This window comes from Panthera leo, chromosome F2 (genome assembly GCF_018350215.1).
Source record: "Panthera leo isolate Ple1 chromosome F2, P.leo_Ple1_pat1.1, whole genome shotgun sequence".
Taxonomy (NCBI): Eukaryota; Metazoa; Chordata; class Mammalia; order Carnivora; family Felidae; genus Panthera; species Panthera leo.
Window position 1 is genome coordinate 10708569 of NC_056695.1, and position 26909 is coordinate 10735477.

A 26909-nucleotide genomic window follows, 5' to 3' on the forward strand; every position below is an offset into this window, starting at 1 on the left:
GGATTTCTGTGGGGGAAAAGAAAAGAAGCAAAGGGAAACCTGCACAAACTGAAAATAATCCAAAATCAGATCTCAGGTCAGGACATTTAATACTTCAGGCTTACTGTGATGCTCAGAATTAACCATAAAAATTGGTTCAAGTTTAAAGGATAGGTATTCATGGAAATAAGGAGGAAGGAAGGAGAGAGAGTAAGAAGAAGAAACAAGTGGGGTGTCTGGGTGGCTCAGTCAGTTAAGCATCCGACTTTGGCTTGGGTCATGTGTTTGTGGGTTCGAGCCCTGCGTCAGGCTCTGGGCTGACAGCTCACAGCCTGGAGCCTGCTTCGGATTCTGTGTCTCCCTCTCTCTCTGCCCCTCCCCTGTTCGTTCTCTCTCCCTCTCTTTCTCTCTCTCTCTCTCTCAAAAATAAACACTAAAAAAATAAAAAAAAAAAAAGAAGAAGAAAGGAGGAAAAGGAGGAGAGAAGGAATAAAGCAAGCAAGGAAGTAAGGACGGAAACCAAACAGAAGGAAAGGGTTTAGCAGAGTAAAAGCCAAGGTCAAGGAGGAAGTGATTTATTGAAAATATGGTTCAGTCAAGTAACTGTCTTGAGCATTAAGCTTCTCTATGACCTGACACCATAAAAACCTTGTGATTCCCCCATCAAGTGATTATTTCTTGCATAAAAAAGATCAGTCCTTCTCAAACTTTTTCACAGAGTACCCCAACAGAGGCATGCATGAGAATGTTTCTGCATCCAGAGAACTGGGGAAAAGGTCGCCAGTGTGAGTGGGAAGCTTAGAATGAACAGGTAGCCACGGAAAATGATATTCTGGAAACTGCCACAGAGAAAGAAAGAAGGAGACAAAGTAATGGCACATATTCAAAATGAAACACAAATAAATAAAAAAAGATTGGATTCAAAGAAAAAAAATAAACACAAACAACCTTGGTGACATAGAAAGTTTAAATCAAGAGAACCAGATTCCTCTTCTGTTTCCTTTGATGTATTTACTTGAAATGAACACTTATATCTTGAGTAGAATCACATATAAGGAGCTACTGAAGGCACCATAATTCTAGGGGCTGGAGACAGGGGCTTGAGTTTTTCAGGGAAAGGGGCCTCAGGGCATGTGAGTCAGAGTTGAGTGGGTTTGGAAGATTCCAGGGAAAAGTTAGAGCTAAGGTGGGAAGCCAGATCCCCCCTGCCTTGCTGTTCTCTACTCCGCCATATTGGTTAATCAGACATGACGAGTTAAAAATGAGAAAGAAATGACTTTATGAAGGACTGTTGTCCACACTTCACATCTGGCTTTCCTTTCTTTAACATGCTCCCATTTTCTCACAAACTACTTGGGAGGAGATCTGCAAGCTCATGAGATAACAAGCAACATGGTCTGCCCTTAGCCGGGGCCTAGAAACACACAAAGAAGTCTTGCATCACATGCTTCAAATTCTATGCACTCAAAGGTAAAAAAAAAAAAAAAAAAAAAAAAAGGTTAAGTGGTATTTAAATTAAAGTACTGAGTGGCCAGCACACTCATAGCTAGCTATTAGAGGAGAAAATAGTCCATATTCCAAGAATGGAGCTAGGGAGAAGTGGAAATGTCATGGGTTTTTATTGCATAGTTGTCAGGCTTATTATAAGGTAGTACACAATTTAAAAGCTGCCTATCAATTACAGAATGATATGCAAAAAATTTTAAGGATCTGTATACACTAGCTTCAGAGGTATAGAATGCATGTAGTAGATAGTACCAAAGAGCCCTTTGGGACTGTCTAAAAGAATATCATTAATTTTTACAGTGTACTTCCATTTCTGGAGCCATTCCAGCATTGGCTTTCTATAAAAATCATTTCAAGTTTAGAATTATGCTATTTGCTCCCAGCAACATCACAGGAGCAGTAGTATACCATATGTTGCTACTTAGCAACTTAGTCGGTAAGTCCCAAAGCATGTACTGATTTGAAAATTGAACAGGAATTATAATTGTTGAGTAATGCTACGAGGCAAGTTATCTTGGATTACTAAACTATGCAGATGTTTGATGTTATGTAGGAAAAGGAATAAAACTATTTTTTTTCCCCTGTAAGATGACTAAAATCCTATTTATGGTTGCCAAAAGGGATAAATTGATGAAACTTCCCTAAAAGAATACCAGGTAATGAATTTTCGGACACACTATATTACAGTAAACAAAAGGAACGTTAAGCGTAAAATTTAGCTAAGGCCATTCAACTTATGTAATTTGCAAAGTTTATTCCCCCCTAGAGTATGTATTATCTTGCATTAGTCTAATTTTTAAAAGAGCACACTCTGGAAACATTTTTATATGTGCTACATTATTAAAAAATAGTTTGCTTCGGGCACACAAACCTGCCATATTTTTACAAAGCGCAGAAAGTATTTGGGGCTCTTTACTCTTTCATAAATTATCACTGGTATGTATGTATGTATGTATGTATATATGTATGTTCTCACTGGTATTTAAAACATTCTTAGTAACTCCTGATTGGAATATTAAAAGAAATAATTAATATTGGTTGTTTGATTTTAGTCAGGGCTTAATAGTACCCATCGTACTTGAATTTAAAAATCTAAGGAGCCAAGTTGTTATGATGTATATGCTTTGGATTTCCAATCCTTTATCCAAAAGTCTTTAAGACAGACATAATGATTCTCTGAAATGGAGCAGTTGCTTTATAGCAGCAATCATTTATTGGGTTTGTGTTTCTACTGTTTCAAACAAATTCAATTAGCCCTTACACTTCAAAACCCTAAAGGCACCAAAGAGATGATACTGGGTTACTTTAATCTAATCGTAATACTAAACTTGTCAGTACAGTTTGGGGATTGATGGTTAGAAGAAAATTAATAGTAACATTTTTCATTTTTTAATCAAACAGTCCTATTCAGAACTACCTATGGATCTCGGAGGCTACTTAGCTGAATGAATTCTGTGAAGTAAGAATTCTAAATGCAACGCTCAGCCTACCAAAGGTATCCTGAAAGTGATCAACTCAGTTGAATGGAAGGAAATGGAGTCCGGATCTTTGAACTCAGGGATGACCTTCTCGTCTGAACAGTATAGTGTAGTTTCCAGAATGTCTGCCAGAGAAGGCAGTGATCATAATGACTTCTAAATGCAAAGTTCATGGAGAGGCAGGCTTGCCTCTGTTTTGAGTTAAGCACGAGACATTTTGTGCTCGAAGAAATTTCAAAGCTTCACGAAGTGCACCCCTCACATATACATTAGATTAATTCACTGACAAGCAGCATGAAGAAAAATCCAAGTTTTATTTTTGTTCTCTGTTTCCCCCACCCATCCCCGTTATCAAATCCCTTTGGACAGCTTTGCAGGCATTGAAAACTCCCGTGCTAGGGTTTACACCACAGTTACTGATACATGAAACTTCAAACTGCCATGGTTTTTGCTGCTCTTCCAGGAAAAAAAAAAAGTTCAAGTCTACAAAATGTTCCTATGATTCTCCCTTGTTTTCATTGATTCATTTATTTTCGTTTGCACTGTTATTACCCATTATGTTATGCCCGCACTTTGGGGCAGTTATAATTTGGCTTTAAATGTCCTCACTGGATTAAAGGGCCTGGTCTTTAAGTGTCTAAAAATAAAGAGCCCAGAATTTACTTTGATAAACGTAACCGTTTACGTTTTCATTGGACTTCTGTCGTCACTTTTCACGGTTAAATACCTTGTCAACCATTCCTAGTGAAATGGCTACAAACGCGCTCTTGAAAGATTTCAATCACATCGTGCATTTGGGCAAAAAAAAAGCTACCCGACCTGGTAGATTCTGAAGGCCGCCATACAGTGCTCACGGGCCATGTGATTTTGGTTGGAAAGGTAGCCCTGTATTGACAACTGCCCCAACAGTTGATAATGAAAGCTATTCGTGACATGTGCAGCTTATAATGATTAACTCGTCTATCGTCAGAAGCACAAATAACCTGCACCTGTAAAGACTTTATTTCCTAAAGGTAAAACAACTGTTTAGGAAAGATCATGCTGGCAAAACAGCTGCTTGCCATTCTGGAGAGGAAACAAGGTAGTATCTTTCAACAAATGCCAACTCCCGTGTTTTATCAGCTCTATCTCATTAACTGGAAACAAGGCTTAAATGCTTTGTTTATAAATTATGATTATTCCTGATTGCGGCAGTTACTGATAGCGCTACTCATTTGCAATGCAACTCTTTGAATTTGTTTAATTACAATTTGAAACAAGGCAGAGAAGATTAATTAACCCACCTGGCTGGCTGGCACATAGTCCTGGCTCGGCTCTGTCATGCTCATATACATGTTCTCACCGTCAAACTGCGAATGAAACAATAGTAAACATTCAGCAATCTTGACTGTGTGCATGTTTGTTGTTGTTGTTGTTTTCACCATCAAACTGGAAAACAGTAGCCATAAAAAAAAAAAAAACAACAAAAAACAACAGTGTGGTTGGGAATACTGAAAATCTGTCATCGCCAGTGAGACACGTCTTTTCTTTGATGTTTCTGTTGTCATCCTTCCTGACCCTGGATGTCAGTGATTTGGAGTAATTAGCGCTCTAGTAATTACAGCAAGCAAGCAAGAAATGAATGGTTTCCTTTCATCTGCAATCTGTTTTAAAACAAAAATGGCTCATTTTGCATACCATGTCTGCGTACTGCAGTTCGGTCGTGATGAAGTATTAAACGAATGGCCTGATTTCTGGGAGAGAAACATAATGGGAAGTACACCGAGGCACAGCTCAGTGCGTTCTGAGTCTAGCTCTCAAAAGCGAGAAAGGGCAGAGTTTTCAGATTAGACCCAAACTCGCTTCATCCCAATCGCCTGATGATGAACATTTTTAACTTTATAATATTTACAAAGAGCACGTGGCACCACAGCCATGGCTGAGAATGATAACGACCGTGAGTCACCGTGAACATAGACAAGCTCCATGGTTCAAACATTCCTCTCTAAAGTCCTGCAGAGATAGAGGCTTCATGTAAGTATTACGAAGGCATAGAAATTCATACACAAATTTACGAGGTAGGAATAAGAAGGGAGGGGGAAATTCATGGGGTAGTACAACTGCAGGACCGTCGAACGGTTCAGGCAACAGTGACATAACAACAACATACTTTTCATTATTTGGGTTTTCGAAAGCAGTAATCATTCCATTCAGACTTAATCCCCAGCTATCTTCAGTCATTTGATAAATGGGCAAAGCATTCCTTTTTTTAGTTAGAAGAAGAATTTCCCCTAGGAAATAATCAAGTGGGCTAATACAGCCAGCTTCAAAGAGCTGACTCTGAATACACTTTCCTTGCCAGACTAATTTCAGACATGGGAACTTTTCAAGTCTTAATCTGAAAAATTACTTGTGAAGACAGAATAATGGTATTGATGGAGGTGCCAGTACACGGTAATATGGGCACATTTTATATATCATCAAGAAAGAGAAAACTGTGTTACAGACATCGCATTCCACCATCAATGAGCTGCCAGCAGCATCCAGAGGGTCGTACAAACACTGGAACACGCCAAAGACCCCGAACCGTACTCTAGGGCACTAGGTGCCCTGAAGATTCACATCGACAAGGAAAGACCTCCCTACAGACAGCGAAACACTCACGAGGTTGAGTTCAAGGAACCAAAGGCTCTCCTCACACATCACCCTGAAAATATATTTCATGTTATGTGAACAAACTTATCTAAACAGATACGAAATCACTTACTGAATGATAGTGGTTGTTAGGACAAGTCAGAAATAGCACACTGAGAAAAGACTAGCGAGACATTTGGTGACTTTGTCATCTGGCTCAGGAGCCCTGAGTCCAAGTGACTTACCCAAGGTTGCATTTCCATCAGTCAGGTGAATGCCTTCAACCCAAAGATAGTCTAGCCCGAATCAATCCACCTGTTTCTGCTAACACCTCAGGCCCCGACAAAAAGCATCATTCGGCATTTCACCCCCACCCACTGTTGGTTTGTTTGCAAATGTTTTTTATGTGAAGATGCCAAAGAACCATTTAAAATATGGACAGTTTCTCTGACTATAACAAACTAAACTGCACAGAAGTAGTGAAGTACATCAAATACTCCACAGCCTATGCATATTCTATAAATGTGTTACTTTCTATTTCATCTTCTCTAACTCATTTTCTAAATCTGGTGTCGTTCTCAAGCCAACGAAGGCTCTGAAGTTTTGGTTTTAGTCTATCCAAAGCGTATGCTAATTGAGTGTATTCAATGTTACTGCTCTTGATAAGGACTCTTTCCTCAAAAAGTACCAATGCTTAAGCAATACTGAGCCAAGGCTGAAACAGCATTTTACAACAAAAGGTATGTGACTGTGGGGATAACTATTTTTTGGAGTACATTCCATGCCCCCATAACCTGCCTGTAGCTTCACACGCATTAACTGATTCCATCACACAACAAACCACGAGTTCGGTATTATTATTACATACACCTTACAAAAGGAGACACAAAGGCACAGAGGATTTAAGCTAGATGCCCAAGGTCACAGAGCTCTTAAGAGGCAAGGGCTGGAACTCAAAGCCAGGCTTTCTAGCACGTGCACTTAACCACCAGAACATAGAAATTGTTCTGAATTCTAATGAGTTAGCTACCGATCCTGAAAATAGTGTCCATATCAAAGCAGAGTGTTGGCAACATCTCCACGTTGAGACACGGTCCGGAATTTTTGTGGCATTGTGAGACTTTCAAAAACACAAGGGGCACAGTGAGCTGCCAGTATAGGGATCAGGCTGGTGGAATATCTTCAGATGTTTATAATTAACCCTTACAATGCCGAGAGGTGGTATGACGGTGGTTTATTTTGTGCCAGCGTGACTGGGCCACAGGGTGCCCAGACACTCGGTCAAATATTATTCCAGGTACGTCCAGGAGGGTACTTCTGGGTGAAATTAACATGTGGATTGGTAGAATGTGTGAAGAAGAGCACCCTCCCTCTCGCAGGTGGGTCTCATCCAATCAGTTGAAGGCCTGAAAGGCACAGAAAGGCTGACCCTCTGCAGAGTAAGAGGAAATTCCTCCTACCTGGCTGGCAGAACTGGAACAACCATCTTTTCCTGCTGTCAGACTTGAATGGAAACATCCGCTCTCCTTCGGTCTTAAGCCTACCAGCTTCGGGACTGAAACTGTGCCATTGGCTCTCCTTTCCAGCTTCCCCGCTATAGTTTTGGATTGGGACAATTTCTTATAATAAGTCACACATTCTGTTGGTTCTGTTTTGCCGGTGAACCCTAACTGAAAGGCTCTGAAGGCTTATTTTTAGAGGACTCGCAAGGTAAAGGTGCATGAAGGGATGACATCTATTTCATGGTATGCTTGCTTTCCAGGGGAACAGAAGCCATGTTGATTTTGCCCTCAGAGTCTCTGAACTCACTGCATCCATTCCCTGTGCCTCACTGTGTCCCACACACATTCACACCTCTTTGTCCAGAACACCTTTCTTCCCTTTTCACTGCTGAAATATTTCTTATACCCATGGTACTTTCTTACACCCCTCATTTCCCTAGAGGAGGTGATCACTTGACAAGAGAAATAAGATTTAGCTTTGAGAGAATGGTTTCAAGGCTTTGGAATGCGGTCAGCTCATCGTTCTGCAGTGGCTTAAAACTGGTTACTTTAGGAGCAGAAGCCCTTAAAAAAACGTACAGAAGTAGCTAGAAGCCCATTACTCAAACGCTAGCTGTAGTTCTTCCTCAAGAGTTTTGTAGAATTCAGAAACATAGAGATTGCCCGAGAATCAAGAGACTTGGCTATAAATGAGTCGATGCCCTCTTTCTGAAGAATTTTGAGTTGCCAAACAGAAATACGTATGTGTGTCGGAACATGCTGAGCCATTCTTCTTGCGGTTGGACCCACTCTTGGGCACAGGAAGAAAAGTAAGCCATGATCCCATCCTCCCCCTTACTCCGCCCCCTGTCCACGCACACCCCATCAGGTTAAGGTCATCCGTGTGCTGTTCACAGCCCCCACCCACCCACCCACATCCTATTCAGGAGCTGGTTCCAGGAATCTCAACAGGCCTTCTGCAGATGCACCATTCTTAGAGGGCGTCCTCTCGTGTAGTGGGCCCATGTCCGTCCACTCACCATCTGAAGTGGAATTAGAGTGCATAGAGCCCTAGAATTCTGGCCTTGGAAAGATCCCTGAAGGCATCCTGATTGGAGAAACTGCCTTTCTATTGGTCACATGGTTCATCTGGAACCAGAATCAAGGTCTGGATTCCTAATGGAAGAATCTTCCACTATGACATGCTGCTTTATACTCCATCACGCATAAAAATGGGGGATCAGACTCTATGACTATTGTAGTTGTATATGGCTTATTTGCATACTCCATGATCTTGAAGGCACAGTGTGTGTTATTACATCAGTGACCTTGCTTTGCTTTACCTGGACCACACAGTAGATGAACATTATTAATAATTGTTACAATAACATTGGTTCATTAAAAATAACTAGTTACATTTCCTCACTCCTTATGTTTATCACAGTTATTATGCTTAGAAGTCAACTGAATTCAGGCATTAGAACTTTTCAAAATATATCTGAGCAAACTAGGTAGGACTTTTAATTTCCACGGATTCTCAATTTAAAACCTGAAGCAAAGTTTGAAAGAATAAATAGGCTGACTTATTTAAATCTAAATGTAAATGACATCAACTCAGGATTAGCCTTTCTGACCAAGTGCTTTTATACTCTTTATTGTGTTTTTATTTCAAAGCACCAGGGGATGCAATCACGTAAAAAGTCATTTATAATCTTCTACTACAGTTTTTTGAAATTGTTTTTAGAGGATATTAACCAAACCCATAATCCCAAAGAGCTTTTCAAACTAGGTAGTTATTATTTCTTCTATTTAAAAGCTGAAAGCAGACATCCAACATTGCCTGAACATAGTAAATGATGAGCAAAACTGGGCAATATTAGATGACCCAAACCACTAAAACCAGAAAAATCAAAGGCAGCATGTGAACTATAAATCAGTCGTTGGCACTCGTAAAGGAAACGGGATCTTTTTAGGGAAACCATTAGAGGAAACCGAGAAAACTGCTGCTGGGTGGCGGGGGGGGGGGGGGGTGGTGGAGAACCTCATGGAATTCATGAAACAGTACCACATTGTATCGCCTATAAAAGGGAAAACCTTACATCTCTGGGTGTTTTCTGAGGGAATATTTGATACTCTGTTTTGTTTTGTTTTTTTTTTTAAAGAGCTAAAAGTAGAAATGCTTATAGCAGAGAGTTAATTTGACATTTCTTAGAAGATGCATTATAATAAATCGTAAGACGGGGTAATATCCTCAAAATAAAATATCTATTTCTGTGTTGCTTGACTCAACAGAAGATTAGAAGTCCTCTTTTCCCCGCTTGCTTTATAATGAAAGAAATAACGGTTTGGGCAGTGAAGTCAACGACTTTTGTTGTTTCATGGAAGCAAAGCATTTTGAAAGCTAATGGGAAGGGCGATAACGGACACATGAGCATATAGTTACCTCTGCTGTTCCCACGCACGGTAAGAATGCATCCAACGAAAACAGAGCCAGGCAAACTCCTACACTTACTACACATCCTCTCATCCTCAAGGAAGAAGGTCAGGAGACACTGGAGAGGGAATCTGTGTTTATCTAGCTTCTAGCTTCAAGGCTGGCTGTGTTGATGCGAGATAGTCTAAAGCAACATGCCTCCATGCAGAGCCAGGCTGAATGAAACCGACTGAGCACAAGGGCCAGAAAAGTGGCTGATACTGAAAGGAAAGGAGACCAGCAGAGCACAGGCTGGCAATACCCCACGGAAAGAAAGCAGAGTTGCTCCGTTCGTTGGTGCTCCGAATGGACGAGCCTGAGAGCCCGAGAGCGCACAGAGCTGAGACAGGAAAGAGAAACCCCTTTCCGCAGCCTCCCGTCACTTGAACTTGAGTGGTCAGCACTCTGCTGCAGATCTGAAAGGCATGGAGAGGAAATAGGATCTGGGCATAGCGAGGCCACTGGGAAGACTGGGCCACTGGAAGCCGGGAGAGAGGCTCTTATACCCACAAGTAAAATACTGTGCCCAGACCTTAGACTCTGGAGCTTGGCTGTTGGAACTGAATTTAGATCTTGTTTTTGTCCCAGTGATAGATTTATCCGGAGGAAGTTCTATACATCACGTCTCTTTTGTTACTTTTGGTAGCTGAAATTTTCAATACTGATGTTATGCATAAACTTGTAACTCGCTCGAACACTGTATGTCCACGTAAGTATGGGCTCCATACTTCACATAATGATGCCATCATGGCTCAAGCTATTTTTAACCTTTGCAGGCACTTTCTAATCACATCAGAGGCATCGAGGTGTTTAGTTTTTGTAATTATCTCGTATTATGGTGACTATTATGACTCCCGGTTTACAGATGACAAAAGTGAGACACAAAGGAGTTAAGTAACTTGTCTGTGATGGATCCAATCCTGACAGACAGGACCTGCCTGACCCTCAGGCCTTGGCCCCTGGACTCTGCTTTCGGGAATGGCTGACACCAGAGTCATGAAGCCCTCAGCCATATCACCTCTGCTGCCACCAGGGCTAGAGGCTGAGGTGCCCCAAGCCTGGCACCAACTTACATAAGTGGCTCTGCACCTGGGCTGGAGCCAAAGAAGTTCTGCTTTCCACAGAGTCTGTGCAGCTGGCCGGATAACGTATCCCCAGTGTGCGTGGGAAATTGGCCCCAGTGGAGACGACTGCCCCATGGCATTCCCTGTGGCCTCTTTAGAGAAGTCCCTCATGCCCAGCAACCAGCAGTGATTAGTTGCGAAGCTACAACATCTTGGTAATGTGTGTCTCATGTCTTGCGATCCCTGCCTCCTTGACTTCTGTCTTGCTTCCTTTCCCCTTCACTCGTGTCTCCCTGGGCTTGTACTCCCAGTGCTAGTGTGCGAGCCCCCTCCCCCAGCACAGGCTCTGCTTTCTGGGCAGCTAGGACGAAGACGGTGGCCCGTCGTACTCAGTAGGACAGTGTGCTCAGGTGCAGTGCTCCACTAGCCTGATCCCATCTTTGTTCTGCTTTCATTACAGCTTATTTAAGAATCATTAATTCTATTTTCAATTCCTGTGCAAAGACAGAAACAATCTCACGAAACAGTCATAAAAAGAAGAACAAAGGTTGACCTGTATCATGAAAGCGTCACTCCGTTTGAAAGAAAGAAATGCGAGTTTCTAGAAACCTTCCCTAACCCCAAACTTTCAACACAACGCAATACACTTTCCTTAATGCATTATTTAAGAAAGCAAAGAATGTGTGGATAAAAGCTTGACTATCAATCCAGGTCCATTCTGATGAGTTTAATGGAAAGAAGTTCAACCAACTGAAAACATGCCTGATACACATCTCTGGTTTTGACTAAAAGGCCTCCCTCCACAAGGTGGCTGATAGGAGAAAATTAGGAACAATGATTCCTGATTCCAGGTAGGGACACTGTTTTTGAAATGAATTCCCAAGCAATTTCTGAATTTCTATAAAGCATAAAGCCGTAAAACTAGAGTTGAAACTGGTGTAGTTTCAAATGATTGGTTCAGAACGTTCCTTTGACTTGTCAGGCTTTAGACAAATTTTTCTGAATCCATGCAGTAAGAGAACAATTTGAGAAGTACATTCAAACTTGCTGGCAATTCTTCCCTAAGCTCACTGATTTCCACATCATTTCAGCTCTCACCTCATTTCCCACAGTACCTAATCCTGCACCTGTTCTGGGAAGCTCAAAGCAAGGAGAGTGGAAGAGACTAGTATAAATTCAGAGCACTGATAAAGTTATGACACTTGAATGACAGATTTATAAAAAAAAAAAAAATTAACAGAGAAGTAAGTGACAACTGAGTGGGATGAAAACTTCTCAAAAAAGATTTGAGGACAAATAATTATTGAATAATTTTGAAATTAAAAGTGACAGTACCAAATAAAAATATAAATAGGAAGGTACAGAATTATTAAGATGGAGAATCTCACTTCTCTATTATTATTACTCAGGAAATAACATTGTGGCAAAATAGAACAATGATGTTACAGGAATAGACTTTTGGTAATGAAAATCTCCTAAGGGTAGGACAGGTGTTGAAATGTATTTTGGTATATTCAGGGCAAACCTGACCAATTAGAAATATGAGAAGTTCAGTTCATATCCACTCCATTTTCTTTGTGACATCAGGTTTGACATTTATTTTCTTGACGTTCCCGAGAGTTTCTGTTTTCGAAACAGAAACACGATGGCATCCTCCAAGTTACTGAGAACGGGTTTGCCCATGGTGAAAGGAAGCAAAGCTGTATTTGGCGTGTATCTTTCATTTTAAGGAACTTGGGAAGTCACTCCATTCGTTGCATCAAAAGGAGTATAATTTTTAAATTCTCTTTAACATCTTCAAATACTATTTAGTTACATCTATTTTTGCATAACCTCCTTTGATATTTAATCTGTGATCTCATGTGACTTTCCCGGCTGACTTATCCACACTTTTCTAAAGCTTAGGGCATAATTTTCCCTGCTTTAGCTTAAGGCTTCATGCATAAGATGTCCCCTTCCCAAGGCATAGAGGGTCTCCATGCCAAAGCTTCTTTTATTGTCTTCATGTTTATAGTAGCCTGGGTGGCTCAGTCGGTGAAGCGTCCGACTTCGGCTCAGGTCATGATCTCACGGTTCATGAGTTCGAGCCCTGCGTCGGGCTCTGTGCTGACAGCTCAGAGCCTGGAGCCTGCTTCGGATTCTGTGTCTCCTCTCTGCTCTTCCCCTGCTCTGTCTCTATCTCTCTCAAAAATAAATAAACGTTAAAAAAAATTTTACAGTAGCTCAAACTATGCTCCTTAGATCGTCCTGCACTCTCATTTCACTTTTTTTTTTTTTTTTTTTTTTTTTTGGTAGCATTCTCCCAAACACTTCATCCTCCCTTTTGACCATGTCCTTTTATAGCATGACATGTTGCCAGAAACACGTCAGGGCCGAATGTACAAGTCCTGTTGCTGGAAAAAGCATGCCTGCTTCTACTCAAAACCTTATTTATCCTGCCTGGTGAGAAGTGATTGGTCTCCTTTGTTTCCCCTTCTGGAACGGCACCACCGGATGCTCTTTTGTCGAAAAGTTGCGAGAAGAAAATATGACCACGTGGGTAAGCCCTCCAAAGGGATCTTCTTGCTCCATTAAAATTCAACGGTAGCGACACATTCCCCGATAAAATGTGGTGGGTACTCATTCATTCATGCATTCATTCATTCATTGAACAAAGGCTCATGGTGCACCTACTAGGTGCCAGGCCCCAGTCTCGGTAACGGCAGCTAACATTAGCTGTATGCTTCCTGTGTGACAGGTGCACGCATGTATTCTCTCACTTGATCCTGACAGCGACCCAGTGAGGCAGGCAGTATTCGTGTCCTTTATCAGTACAGTGCGCCCTAAACAATTAAGTACTTTGGAAGAAGCAGAGCAGAGCCTCAATTCCATTCTGCCTGACGGCAGGAGAGTCCCTAACAGGAGAAGTGTGCTCAAGGAAAAGAAGACCCTTGCAAAAGGAAAGACTCGACCAACATGCAACTTCTAGGCATCCCGGTGTCAATGCAGAATTAATGAATCTCATAACCAATTCAATGACCATGAGGACCGCAGGCTTTATTCTATGATTTCAGTGGCAATACCCACTTACTGACAGCGGGTATCGCCTAGAAGTACATACTCTATTCCAAGGTCAGTGCTAACGGACCCAGGGCAGCCGGCAGAGGCAGAAGGTGTGTGATGAAAACCACAGACTCAAATGATCCAGAGCGGCGTTTGGGACCCATCTCTGCCACGCCGTGGCTGTGAACCTGGGAAGACGTGGCCTCCGTGAGCCTCAGTGGCCCTGTCATGGGGCTGCCATGAAGGCCATACCCGTACGGCGAAGTGCTGAGCACAACACACGCATCCAGCAGATCCTCAAAGTGGGTCCCTTACGTCTCTCTTTGCTGCGTGATACCCTAGACTGTGCCAGTGTCGGGACACTAAACGGGTCTTCCTTCTCCTCCACTGCTTAAAATTCTTCACTCCCTCTGAAGTTTTCAAGTACATTTCAGCTTCCTTAGCTTCAAACACAAGGCCCTTCATGATGAGAACAGCCGTAGGTGTTTATGGCTTGTGTCCAATCTAAAGGGCCCGTGCCTGGGCCAGGCCAAGAGTTCAGCGTCTGTAACCTCATTCCGTTCTGTATCTTAGGTCACTCTACGTTCCATCGTCGCTTCGTGATTTCCGTATGGCCAAGAAATCCCTGCCTCTACTTCTTTCCGTCATCCCCTCTGTTTGGAATACCTTTCCACGTTCCACTTCCTGTTATTTCCCTCCCTGCTTTCCTAGCAGTAATACGATGGTCAGGGAATTGCACAACCAACCTGGAACCCTTCTGGGAGTGAAAGGAGGGTCTGAACAACTATGACTGAACAAAAGGCACACGTGTGGACAGTGCCAGGGACAGAGCATCTTCCCACCAGAAGGTAAGCCTTCTCTAAAATCGCTGATGACTTAGGGTCCCTTCCCTGTGCCTCCCTAACTTCCCTATGGCATCTGGTGCTTTCCTGCAGCCTCTGTGTCACGGCACTGACCTGTCTTCTACACCGGACTAGAAAGAGCGCTTTGAGAGCAGAGAGCTTCCTAATTCTATGCCGCCAGCACCTAGCACCTGCCAAGCACCTAGCATCTACAAAACAACAATGATGAGTGATTAAATAAATTCAACGTAATATCGCGAGAACTGAAATCATTTTGGACGTCACCATTCCGTTGTTCTGCAGTCGTGTTTATTCCACGTGCTTTCATTCCCAAATCAATTTCTATCCATGAAAACAACTGCTCCGCCCAGCGTCACTGGACAAAAGCTGCTGTAAACCAGATCACACCCGAGTTTTTCCATTTCTTCCTGTCCTACAGGGACCAAAGTTTCTTCACTCGCTCTAGTTGGACGAATTTGAAAAGAAGTTTATTTTATGACATCTTAGATAATGGTTCAAATCTTCGTGGTACCACGTAGGCAAGCCCAGTTCCAGTAAGCAGACTGTGCCCATGTGGCTCCAGATCGAGCTGGTTTGTTTTTTCACGCTGACGTCAAGTTGCTGGTGAACATTTTGCTCTCTGAATCGTCTCCAAATCTACACCAGCATGCTAATGAAAAGCTTACTGGATTGGCAGACAGAATGCAATCCATTTCTCCTTTCCCCCCAGGTGGCTTGTGAGTAATTCAGGGTCTCTTGTTCCCTTGCAGGTATGACAAAATAGGACAGAATTTAGGAGAGATTCCATCATGGAGTGGGTTTGAAATAAGATCCTGATAGGAGTCCTGGTTCAGACACTTCCTAGCAGACTGGTCTTGGGAATGAGAGCAAGAATTTGACGTTCTCCATGTGGTTCTTTCAGATTCAAATGAGATATACCAAAAGAATTATAAATTACAAAGTACTAAATATATAAACCCTGTGCTACATTCTGGAAACTATGGTATTTCCACCTCACGGACTGTTTCTGTCATTCGTTGGAAAAGATCGATAGGCAGAAAACAGTGCAAAATCAGGCTGAATGTGCCCTAAATTAGTCTGTGAAGAGGTCTTTAATATAGAAAGTGATATGCAGATGTTATTTGTTAATCATCATACTTGTAAGTGCACAGTTCTGCCTTAAATATTAGATAAGAGAAAAGCAATGGAGCAGACAAAGGAAAATAGCGTGATCGCCAAATAAATGAAAACTTTATAGAGCATCCTGTGTGTATCTATATGTACATAAATATGTGTATACACACATGTTCTGTACATATGTACGTATTTGTTTACTCTGTGTGTGTGCAAAATATTCTTCTCCAGAAATGTTCTTTATTTGGCTTTCATTTGTGTTATTTTCGATTACGTAGAGGAGCGATGTTAAAAACTGCCACATAATATTGCAGGAGAAGTTGTCTGAAAGTGGAAAGCACAACTGAAGGCCTCTCTTAATTTACAGAGAAAATATCACCCAGTCATGGGAAACTACATTATACCACATTCGCTAAACTTGCTTCAGGTGAATTTACGGTCTTAAAATGGAGATTTCAGATGGTTTGGGCATTAACAAATGCAATGTTATACCTAAATTTACAGTAGTAAGATATAGAATGATACAGGCTTCCCATAACATTTTCTTTTTCATAGCTTATTAGCTTTAAGCATTAAATTAGCCACAAGATAACAATCACTCATTGTATTTTATGGAACTATAGAACAATTTCTGTTCTGGTTCAACAATTGCATAACTCAGCTAGATACTTAGGCTGTGTCAGTAATCAGTTAATGTTCCTTATAATGCTCACATCAAAGAAATTATGTAATCTCTACTGCTCTGTAACCTATTATTTCACTTTCTGTAAGAAACTTTACATTATTAATTCCTTTTGCACATTTCATATTTGCTACGAAAAACTCTGGAATAATACATTTTTATAACCATTAAGCAAATTAATATTAACGTTCTATGAAGTGCTTTCAATTTTTTTTTTTTTTTTTGGTTTGAAATGCCTTCTGAACAGTTCTGAGCAAAATGTACATATTTTAAATATGGGTCTTGTCACCAAGAGACCCTTCAAGGTTTCTTAAGATATTCAACTTGAAACAAATAATTTAAATATGTATGGAAGTCAGAGTAGGATGGAAACTACACATTGGAGCAAGATCAACTTATCCAAGATGGGTTTTATTTTAAAAGCAGAACAATGTTGCCTTTTCTTCAGAGCTAACATGACCTTCCTCAGCAAGTTATATTATAGTGTCTATTGCCCGCTGCACATAATTCTAGGCAACGAAGTTCTTTGGACACAGGACAGGAAAGTATCCTGCATCTAATATGTAAAATCCATCATTTACAATACCCCCACTGCATCCCATTTTCAGGCAACGAAACTTGCCTTTGTAATAACACGTTTGTATTAGTGGTTCCAAAAGCTAGCGTAGTTTCTCAAAACACGCACGTTCCTACCTGTATGCAGGTTGTAAGCTGTACTCTTTAAAAAAACAGTGCGTTTTTACACTGTCTGATTGTTGAAATGGAAAGGGCTTGTGGGAACGCATTTTTAGGAGAGCTTATGAGGCTTCATGCATCTGCTATTTTCTCAATACCTCATCTTTATATTTCATCCATTAGCAGTCACTGAAGATTATTTTCAGTCCAACATTCTTTAAGGTGTGAGGTTCATTTAATAAAGGGTTTCTGTAGTGCCAACCACATCAACCATATAGTTTAAGCAATTCCATTATTTAGATGGCTGTTAGCGTTTCCTTGGATCTTTTTGGGATTCAAGCTTTGTTTTGATTTTGTTTTTTCAATTGCTTGTCCCCAGCTGTGCTCATCGTATTTAATAATACCATGATAGGTATACAATGCAACCCACATCTTCTATTGAAGTGGTTCTCAACTCGGGGTGGGGGGGGATTCCTTCCTTCCCTTCCCCCACTTTGCTGTCCCGACTGGCAGCTAGGGGCGAGGGTGCCTCTGTACGTCCTATAATGCACAGGACAGCCCCCTTAGAAGAGAATTATCTGGGTCCAATATGAACAGTGTTTCAGAGAAACTCTAGTGTAGAATGGGTTGAGTTTGAAGTTTTGGTCATTTTCTCTCTTTCTTTTTTTAATGTTTATTTCTGAGAGAAAGAGGCAGAGTGTGAGCAGGGGAGAGGCAGAGAGAGAGGGAGACACAGAATCCGAAGTGGGCTCCAGGCTCTGAGGTGTCAGCACAGAGCCTGAGGCGGGGCTCGAACTCAAAAACTGAGAGATCGTGACCTGAGCCGAAGTCGGACACTTAACCAACTGAGCCACCCAGGTGTCCTGAAGTTTTGGCCATTTTCATGAGAAACTATGAGATGAGATCAACTATGAAATGACTCACTTAACTAACAAAGGTAGCTCAAATCCTAAATCAATTAATACATCTATTTTAAAAACCATTTACACATAGCCTAAATAATTTGTTCAATGCAGTGAAATTACCCAACTCATACAGTTCTGATGGCACTGTTCCTGGTGTTTTGGGTATGGTGCTCAAAACAAGAATAAAGAACATCATCCCATGCTTACAACTCCATGAATTTAGCATAAACACACTTTGTATTATATATACTTTGGAGTTACAGTTGCTCTGGGTAACTACCGAATAACCAAATAAACTCTTCAAACTACACGTAAAAAACTGCTACACGGTTGCAGCCTGAGAGCTCTGAGAAAAATCAGTGATTTCGTTCATTGAGATTCTATTTATCCTTTCATGCACAAAACTAATTATTTGTTTGCAAGATGTTACATCTTCATTAAAACCATTAGTATTCTGAGTAGATGGCAGTATTAACTTTATAAATGAAACTGGGATTCCAACGCTGTGTTTTGTGCAGTTAAGACAATGAGTATTTCCACACGATGTTAATCCATCTAAAAAGGGCAATTCTTTATAGCAGTGACAAGTGGACAGATCTCATTCACGGTGTCTACTATTTGTTAAGAAGTCTTCCTGGATACCCAAGAGGCATATAATTTTTTTTTAATGTTTATTTATTTTTGAGAGAGACAGAGACAGAATGCAGGTGGGTTGAGGGAGAGAGAGAGGGAGGCACAGAATCCGAAGCAGGCTCCAGGCTCCGCCAAGCTGTGAGCACAGAGCCCGATGCGGGGCTCGAACCCACGAACTGTGAGATCATGATTTGAGCCGAAGTCGGATGCTCAACCGAATGAGCCACCCAGGCACCCCACCCAAGAGGCACATACATTAGTCTTCGAAAGATAAATATGTAATATGTATATACAAAATTGGGGTAGGTACTATTCACCAAACCCTATCTTCCCCAAATATTGTTAAAACACTATCAAGTTATGTCTTCAATTTTTCTAAGGAAGGGGAGTCTGTGATCAAATTATCTTCTAAAAGAACAAGAGCAACTCATCTAAAATTAATTAGTAAGTCCTCTGAATTTGGAATGTATTTCCTATTCTGGGGACAGCATTTTCATCTCTCTCATAGTGCCTTAATTGGTTTAATAATGCTATGAATTTCATTCGCGTAGAATACAGTGGTTGGACACCCTGGGAAGTGTCTCAGGAATGTGTAGGTCAGCCAAGGGACGTCTGTGGGATTTTAGACAGCCTCAAGCAATTCACAAAGTGGACGATCTTCCCAGTGGATAAATGAAAGTGGGAAGTGGAACCCAGGGCCACTTCAGTGTTAGTGGAATCAGAAGACATCGCAAATTAGAAGTGTTCGGAGGAAAAAAAAAAACTACAAAAGGCAGGACTCTGAGGAAGGTTAGCCTGGGTTCCCCTCCACACCTTGAAAACGGTGAACGCTCTCTGTGCTACTGGGGCCACCTCTCAAACTGTTTAAGTAATTTTCATGAATAAAGCAAGGCATATGGATGCAAAATACTCTGATAATCTTAGAGGAAATAAACTACCTAATGCTTTTATTTGTGTGTGTGTGTGTGGGGGGGGTTGGGGGTTGGTTTTTGCTTTTAAGTATTTAAACACTATTCATTCCTAAATAGAAAAGTATACATTAATAGATGCGTTTTTTTAAATAGCCTATTTTTTACATTTATAAACTCTATTTAAAATTTTTTTTTTAACGTTTACTTACTTTTGAGACAGAGAAAGACAGAGCATGAACGGGGGAGGGTCAGAGAGAGGGAGACACAGAATCTGAAACAGGCTCCAGGCTCCGAGCTGTCAGCACAGAGCCCGACGCGGGGCTCGAACTCACAAACCGTGAGATCATGACCTGAGCCGAAGTCGGATGCTTAATGGACTGAGTCACCCAGGCGCCCCAATATAAACTCTATTTTTTAGGACAATTTTGAGTTCGTAGAAAAACTAAGTGCAAACTACAGAAATCTCATAAATTCCCCATCCTCACTGGTGTACAAGCCCCCCCCCCCCCCCGTCACTATTGACATCTCATACCACAGTGGTACATTTGTTACAATCAATGAACCTACACTGACACATCATTATCAGCCAAAGTCCATACTTTACATTAGGGCTCACTCACGGTGGTGTCTATTCCGTGGGTTTCGACAAAGGCGTAATGACATGTAACCACCACAGTATCAGAAAGAAAAAGAACTATATTGGTGGCATTAAAACATTTTTTTTTTTTTGTCTACACAATCAGAGTTAAGAGGATTCTTTTCAGCCGGTACTGCCTCTATCTACCTCCAAAAAGTGCTGTTGCTAAAAATAAAGCCTCTAGTCTAAGCTCCTACTTGCAGTCCTTACCACACTGAGTATTAATTGGATTTTTCTTAAATTAACATTTGGGAAGGGTTAATGGAAAATGACATGCCTATTTAATGCTTTGCTCATTTGACATGGTATCTTTCCAGAAATATCTGTAAGTAGATACAGGCTTTTACATGGATTAAAATGTCAGTAGTTGATTTCATAAAGAGGCAATACCACAATTATACTTCGTGTGTTGTTCCATCCTCAAACTGAATTTCTGGGAATATTTCCAAGTATCCCCAACAGTCTTTCTAGGTTAGTGACCAGGAATGTTTGCAAGTGACTAAATTTGTATCATTTGGGCAAAAACTTCCCTTTGTGTTTCAGCTATGTTGCTACAGAACAAAGTGGAGCAGAGAATTGGCAATTATCCTATTAATTTGATGAATGTGGACAGCTACACCGGATATTTTAAACCACCAAACAGAATTTTTTTTTTTTTTTGTCTCAATGATCTAATTTGTTAACCAGATAACTGCCAAGACTCCAACTTCATTCTGTTCCATATACAATTATTCATAATTTTTCATATTTCCAGTATCAGCTACTTAAGGGAAATGTATGTAAGTGTATGGATATTTTTGCATCAAAGCTGTATTTCTCACTCCATACTGATGATGTGAAGTGAAACAAAGAAAGAACACAGATAGTTATGGCTATTTTTGTCTGGCTTCTCAAATGGTCAGTACGTATTAAAAAGCAATATGGCACGGGGGCTAAGATCAACAACTCTGGAGCCAACATGCTTGAGTTCAATGCTGGCTCTGCCTCTTACTATATACGTGGCCACTGCCTCAGTTTTTCTATCTGTAAAATGGGGAAAGGGTAGTACCTATCTCATGTCATTATGAGGATTAAATGAGCCGGTACATACGAACTGCTTAAAATACAGCTCAGATCATAGTAAGCACTGAATAAGGCAGCCATTATCCTTATACTCAATTCATCATTAAGGTTGGTCAAACCCATGAAGGATCTTGTAGGGATGATAACAATATCTGAAAACTGGATTTTGTGGATGGCTGCCCAACTCCGTAAATTTAATAAAAATCACTTAATTGTTCATTTAGCTCAGGGGAATTTCATGGTAAAGGATGATGCCACAATAAAGCTGTTTAAAAAAAAAAGGAAAGATTATCCAGTCTTGGTTACTCTATAGCATAAGGCTCCTGAACTATAAAGTCTGAGAGTAAGAAACGAGAAACAGGAGGGAAGATATAGAAAACCCCATGGAGCTAGACCCCTTCGCCTCCCTTCTCTTCTTAATACAGGAGTACAGCATCTCATTTGCTGTGTCCTTTGACCCGCTTCTTAGCCTGTCCTCCCAGCGCCCACAAGTCGCTATTAATTATCTGCCCAGCACTGGGAGGGGAATTTTGAAAAAGCCTAAAAATCACTCTTCTATTTGCAATGTGTCTTGAGCCTACACCTAAACCTTCTGTTTCCTGCAACCCTAATTCTTAAAATTGAGTGCAGTTTAACAACCCTCTAGGTATTAAAGGGTTGTTAATACCTTTTTCACACTCCTTACCTCACTGATGATTTGAATTTGTTCATTGATTCATTCATTAATTTGGCATCTACTATGCTATCACTCTATGCTCCAGGCACATTTCTGGAAAGCAGGGGGTGGGGGTGGGGGTGGGGCGGGGCGAGGCATGTTTCTTGCCTTCAAGGGTCTCACAGCTTCTAATGTGGCTCAATCATCCAGGATACCTCCCTTTTTAAGTCTACTCACTGTTCCCTAAAACAAACAAACAAGCAAACAAACTTGAGGGGCACCTGGGTGGCTCAGTCAGTTGTATCCAACTCTTGATTGTGGCTCAGGTCATGATCTCACGGTCACGGGATCAAGCCCCTCATTGGGTTCTGTACCGACAACGCGGAGCCTGCTTGGGGTTCTCTCTCTCCCTCTCTCTTTCTGCCTCTCGCTCTCTCAAAAATAAACAAACAAATAAATACACCTTGACTCTTCTTTGAAGCTCCTTCCACCTTCCCGGTATAGAGAATGCTTCCTGCTCCTTTGTCTCCCCCGTCAAGAGGTAAACATTGGAAGTGGTTCTTTCCAGAGCATCGACCCGCCACCATTTTCAATTTCTCCTCTTCTGGAGTCCACATCAGCTACTCGTCCCACGTTTCCTCTGTCCTAATCATTGTCATCTATCTTCCAGGACACCGTCCCCTCCTTCCTTCACTTGTTGCTCATTACCTTTCCTGGTTTCAATATCCCCATTGCTGATCTTTTCAAAATAACCTTCACTTTTCTGTGGTTGTTACAGCAGTTTTCATTAATGACCACACTTCAACCTCCTGTTAGGCACTGGTAGTGATGTGTACTTGTCATCAGACAGAATGGACCTCTGTGGATATTAAGTTATAGAATTCCTTGCTCTGATGAGAACTTCCTCCCTTTCCACTTCTTCCATTTTTTAAGCTCTGAGTCTTTTGTCTGCTCTTCTAAGTACCTTTAAAAATCCACTTCTCCCTGGTCTTTGTTCCAGTGACTCCAAGAAGATGTAGACTGATTTTAGGGCTGGTCATTTCAATTTCAAAGAAGCTCTCTCTAGCTCCTATTTCTTTTGACATGTTTGGGTTGTCCACTCCGACCCCCCCTCCCATATCTGTCTTACACTACTCCAATCTTGGGGAAATCCCACTGTCTTGCTTTCTTAATCCCTGCTTCAAAGCCTACATGGTGTTACTAGAGTTTATCAAGAAGTTGAACTGATTAAGTCCACTGAGCAGTTGTGTTTCCCAATCCTACCTAGATGCTAATTAGCTCAGCCTTTTTTGGGCAGAGGAGAACCATTTTCAAAGCTGCAATTTAAGAAATTACTCTTAGAATTATATTGGATGGGTTGCATTCAGAGAAGGCCAGGTGATGTGGTGCTCGGTTGGTTAAACATCCCACTCTTGGTTTCAGCTCAGGTCATGATCTCAAGGTTCGTGAGTTTGAGTCCCGTGCTATCAGTGAGAAGCCTGCTTGGGATTCTGTCTCTCCCTCTCTCTCTGCCCCTCCCCTGCTTGCTATCTCTGTCTCTCTCCAAATAAATAAATTAACTTAAAAAGAGAGAGAGAGAGAGAGAGAGAGAGAAGCCCAAGTGATGAAAGACCAGTCAGAAGACTATAGCAACAGTCTAGACAAGAGGAGACAGGACAGAGATTAGGATCAAAGTGGTGGGATGGGGTATTCAGATCTGTAATCTGCAGGACTTGGTAGGCAAGGGAGAGCAAAGTATCCACAAGATATTTAAATTATAAGATTCAGTGACTAAGGAGCATGAGGTTTCTTTAATGAAGACGGCCAGCAGGGAGTGAAAATGAAAAGGTGAAGGCAGGCCAAAACCCTCACTGACTACCCATCCCATTCCCCACCTTGCCTGTTCCAAGCTTTTTCATGATCCCCCAATCCTCAATCCCTGATGACCTCTTCCCGACAATGACCTTGCCTCTTACTGTACTTCAGACAGAAAAATCTATCTGAAGAAGCTGCCTAATTCTCCTCCTCTCCATCCCCATGCCTCTGTTTGAAACCGAATCCTTCCTTTTTTTTCCCTTTTGGGTTTCAGAAGTACATTCTTCTTCCATCTCAGGGACAGCCCTCCCCTTGTACTCTCCACTGTATGTTCTTTTGTCAATTGTCCAATCGGTGATTCTGATGTTGCGTCATCCCTCTGCCTAAAAAAGGCTCAGATCCTTCTTCATGCTCACAAAAAAAACAAAACCAAACGAAACAAAACCCAAACGACCAAGCAACGATTCTTCCCTACACTCAGCTGCTCCCTCACGTTATTAATTTATCTCTTTCCTTTCCATCACCACAAAACTTCTCAAAATAACCTGGTATGCTTGCCACATGCCTTTTCTAACCACTGACTCACTTCCCTCTTGACCCCTGGAATTCTCGGGCTGCGTCTTCACTCGTTATACTCTGTTTCTCACAGTCTTTCCCTCATTCAGAAGTGACAACCGATCCATCCCTGTTGGATAGCTCAGTCTTTGATTTGCACGCTGATGTCCCCCAAAGCCTCTTCTCCGGCCCCACTCCACTTTGCTTACCCTCAAGTGCCACCAAGGGGATGGCTTCCCCACCAAGGGAATGGCTTCCTGAATCGTCTTCTCAGGAATGAGCTCTCTTTCCCAGAGAATCCATTGATTCTCATGTCAGGTTTCGGGAATGGATGCCTCTGCCCATATCCATCTTGTCATTTTTATTCCCTGTTGGCCATCCCCATCCAAGAAACCTGTCAGAATCCCAAACTGTCTTCAAGGCTCAACTCCTTTTCCTTCTAAAGTTGTTCCTCTATTTTTATTAATATCACAGCTCATGCTCCTTAGTCACTGAATCTTATAATTTAAATATCCTGTGGATACTTTTCTCTCCCTTGCATGCCAAGAAGTCCTGCAGATTACAGATCTGAATACCCAACCCCACCACTTCGATCCTAATCTCTGCCCTGTCTCCTCTTGTCCAGCCTGTTGACAAAGTCTTCTAACTGGTTTTCTATCACCCGGGTTTCTCTTAAGGCAACCCATCCAATGGAATTCTGAGAATAATTTCTTAAATTGCAGCTTTAAACATGGTTCTCCCCTGCTCAAGATATGCCCTGGCTTCTCCCTGCCAATTGAATAAAACGAAGTCTTCTTATTCTCATATCCAAAGCGTTCTACCATCTGCTCTCAGCTCAGTGAAGCCGGAAACACTGCCAAACTGAGCTGCTCCGCGGGCCCTCTGAGCTCACCGTTCCCCTCCTAGCTGCATTTATCCATGCGGTTCCTCTGTTTGGAATGTCAACCTTCATCATCAAATAGCCAGATTTGACCATCCTTCTTGTACAGCCCTCCCTGATCCTCAAAAACCAGAGTGATATTTATCCCTCCTCTGAATCAGAGAACTCTCCATTAGTGTTTCTTTTACATCGATATCAGTCTCACTGAAACATTTGTGCGTGTGCCCCACTTTATCCACCAGCTTGCAGGCCCACGGGGAGCACACAGATCTGAGTCTAGTTCGGTGACTGTCCACGCACCACACCGTCACAGAGAGTAGGGGCTCCCAAACCAGTCATGCGGAAAACTCCCTACAGAACTTGATAAAACACAGACTACTGTTCCCTCCCTCCCCCCCACCCCCCCCAAGTTTTACGTCAGGAAAAGGAGAATTTGCATTTCTAACAGATTCTCAGGTGATGCTGGTCCAGAAGCCACAACTTGACAGCCATTTGCACAGACAGAGTGAAAGCTTCTACGCTCAGATCTATTTTCTACCTCTCAAATGCCACGAAACTTTGAAGAAGCGGACAAACGTTCTGAGCCCCAACTTCTTCACGTGTAAAAGTGAAATCATGCTACTGGTTCTTCATACATGACGGATGGTGGTTAAAACCAATCACCGATGAGGCAGGGGGCGCCTCGATGGCTCAGCTGGCTACATGTCCAACTCTCAATCTTGGCTCAGGTCTTGGTCTCGGGGTCGTGGGTTCAAGCCCCACAGTGGGCTTTGTGCTGGGCACGAAGCCTACCTCAAAAAAAGACAGAAAAAAAAGAAAAGGATGGGGCACGCCTGTTTGTGCCAAGATGCAAAGATAGTGCTGTTACAGTTGTGACTACACACAGCATGTGTACAAAGTGGCCCCATGAAGTTTCAGTGAGTTTGTGGGAAGTTGCCGCACGGGGAAGATGGCCTGGCGAATTTCCACCAGAGTCAGTCGCTGTGTTTGGGACGACCTGACTCAAATAGAGCCTGTGATATATCTTTAAACATGCTTATTACGGACACAGATCAAATAACATGTAACAAGACGTTAATAGGGATTATCTTTGCAGGGCGTGGTTTGTGTGTGTGCGTGCAATTTTTTAAAAACCGCCTTCTCTCTTCTTTGAACATGGGTAACTTTCGTAGTCAGAAAAAAAAATCAATAAATCTTGCTTTTAGCATAAGAGACTGTTAAAAACTGAGAACAAACTGAGGGTTGTGGGGGGTGGGTGATGGGTATTGAGGAGGGCACCTTTTGGGATGAGCACTGGGTGTTGTATGGAAACCAATTTGACAATAAACTTCATATATTGAAAAAGTAAATCAATAAATCTTGCTTTTAAAAGAAAAAGTAAGTGTACAGCACATATAGAGTGGTACGCATAAAATTCAGTTGAGGGGCCTGGGGTTTGGGAAGGCATCATGGGCAGGCCAAAGCAATATGGCGCAAAGGGAGCAGAGCAGGTAGACAGAAGGGGCCTGGGCCCTTGGAAGTCAGATGAAGCCAACTCCCCCTGTTCAAACATTACCGTGAGACAGAGATAAATTCTCACTTCACTTAAAAAAAAAATCAGTCACCAAAATATGTAGAACACCATAGAAATAAATGTCAAATGAATAAAAATAGTTAAGCAAGGCACCTTGGAAAGCCATATCCCATTTTGTTACTGTTTTTCTCGGTGACTCTCTCTTCTGTAGAGATTCGTTTGTAAAAAGTGCTGAAACCCCAATGCCACATTCAAGATCAGATGCAGTAAATAATATTTCAGAAATTCTCTGTCTGTGTGTGCAAGGTACACATGGAAGCAATTTTGGCCCATCAGTTGAAAAATTCCCTTCCCTGAAAATGAAGGAGTTGGCTCGTTCCCTAGGTGTCTCCGAA

At 41.8% G+C, this 26909-nt stretch overlaps 1 protein-coding gene across 4 annotated transcripts in view; it reads right to left on the bottom strand.

Moving 5' to 3' along the window:
• The window catches only part of TOX (thymocyte selection associated high mobility group box), a 306751-nt gene that overhangs the window by 144536 nt on the left and 135306 nt on the right, over positions 1-26909 (bottom strand). Inside the window, exons 1-2 of one of the 4 annotated variants that reach the window (XM_042924261.1) lie at positions 8098-8131; positions 4247-4312 (exon numbers count right to left, since the gene is read on the bottom strand). In XM_042924261.1, the coding sequence (XP_042780195.1) occupies positions 4247-4312; positions 8098-8100 (69 nt within the window). In that variant the 5' untranslated portion in view covers positions 8101-8131. Of the gene's footprint in view, positions 1-4246; positions 4313-5821; positions 5868-7989; positions 8021-8097; positions 8132-26909 lie in introns of those variants that run through there. The other 3 variants (XM_042924260.1, XM_042924259.1, XM_042924257.1) reach the window with 3 other exon arrangements.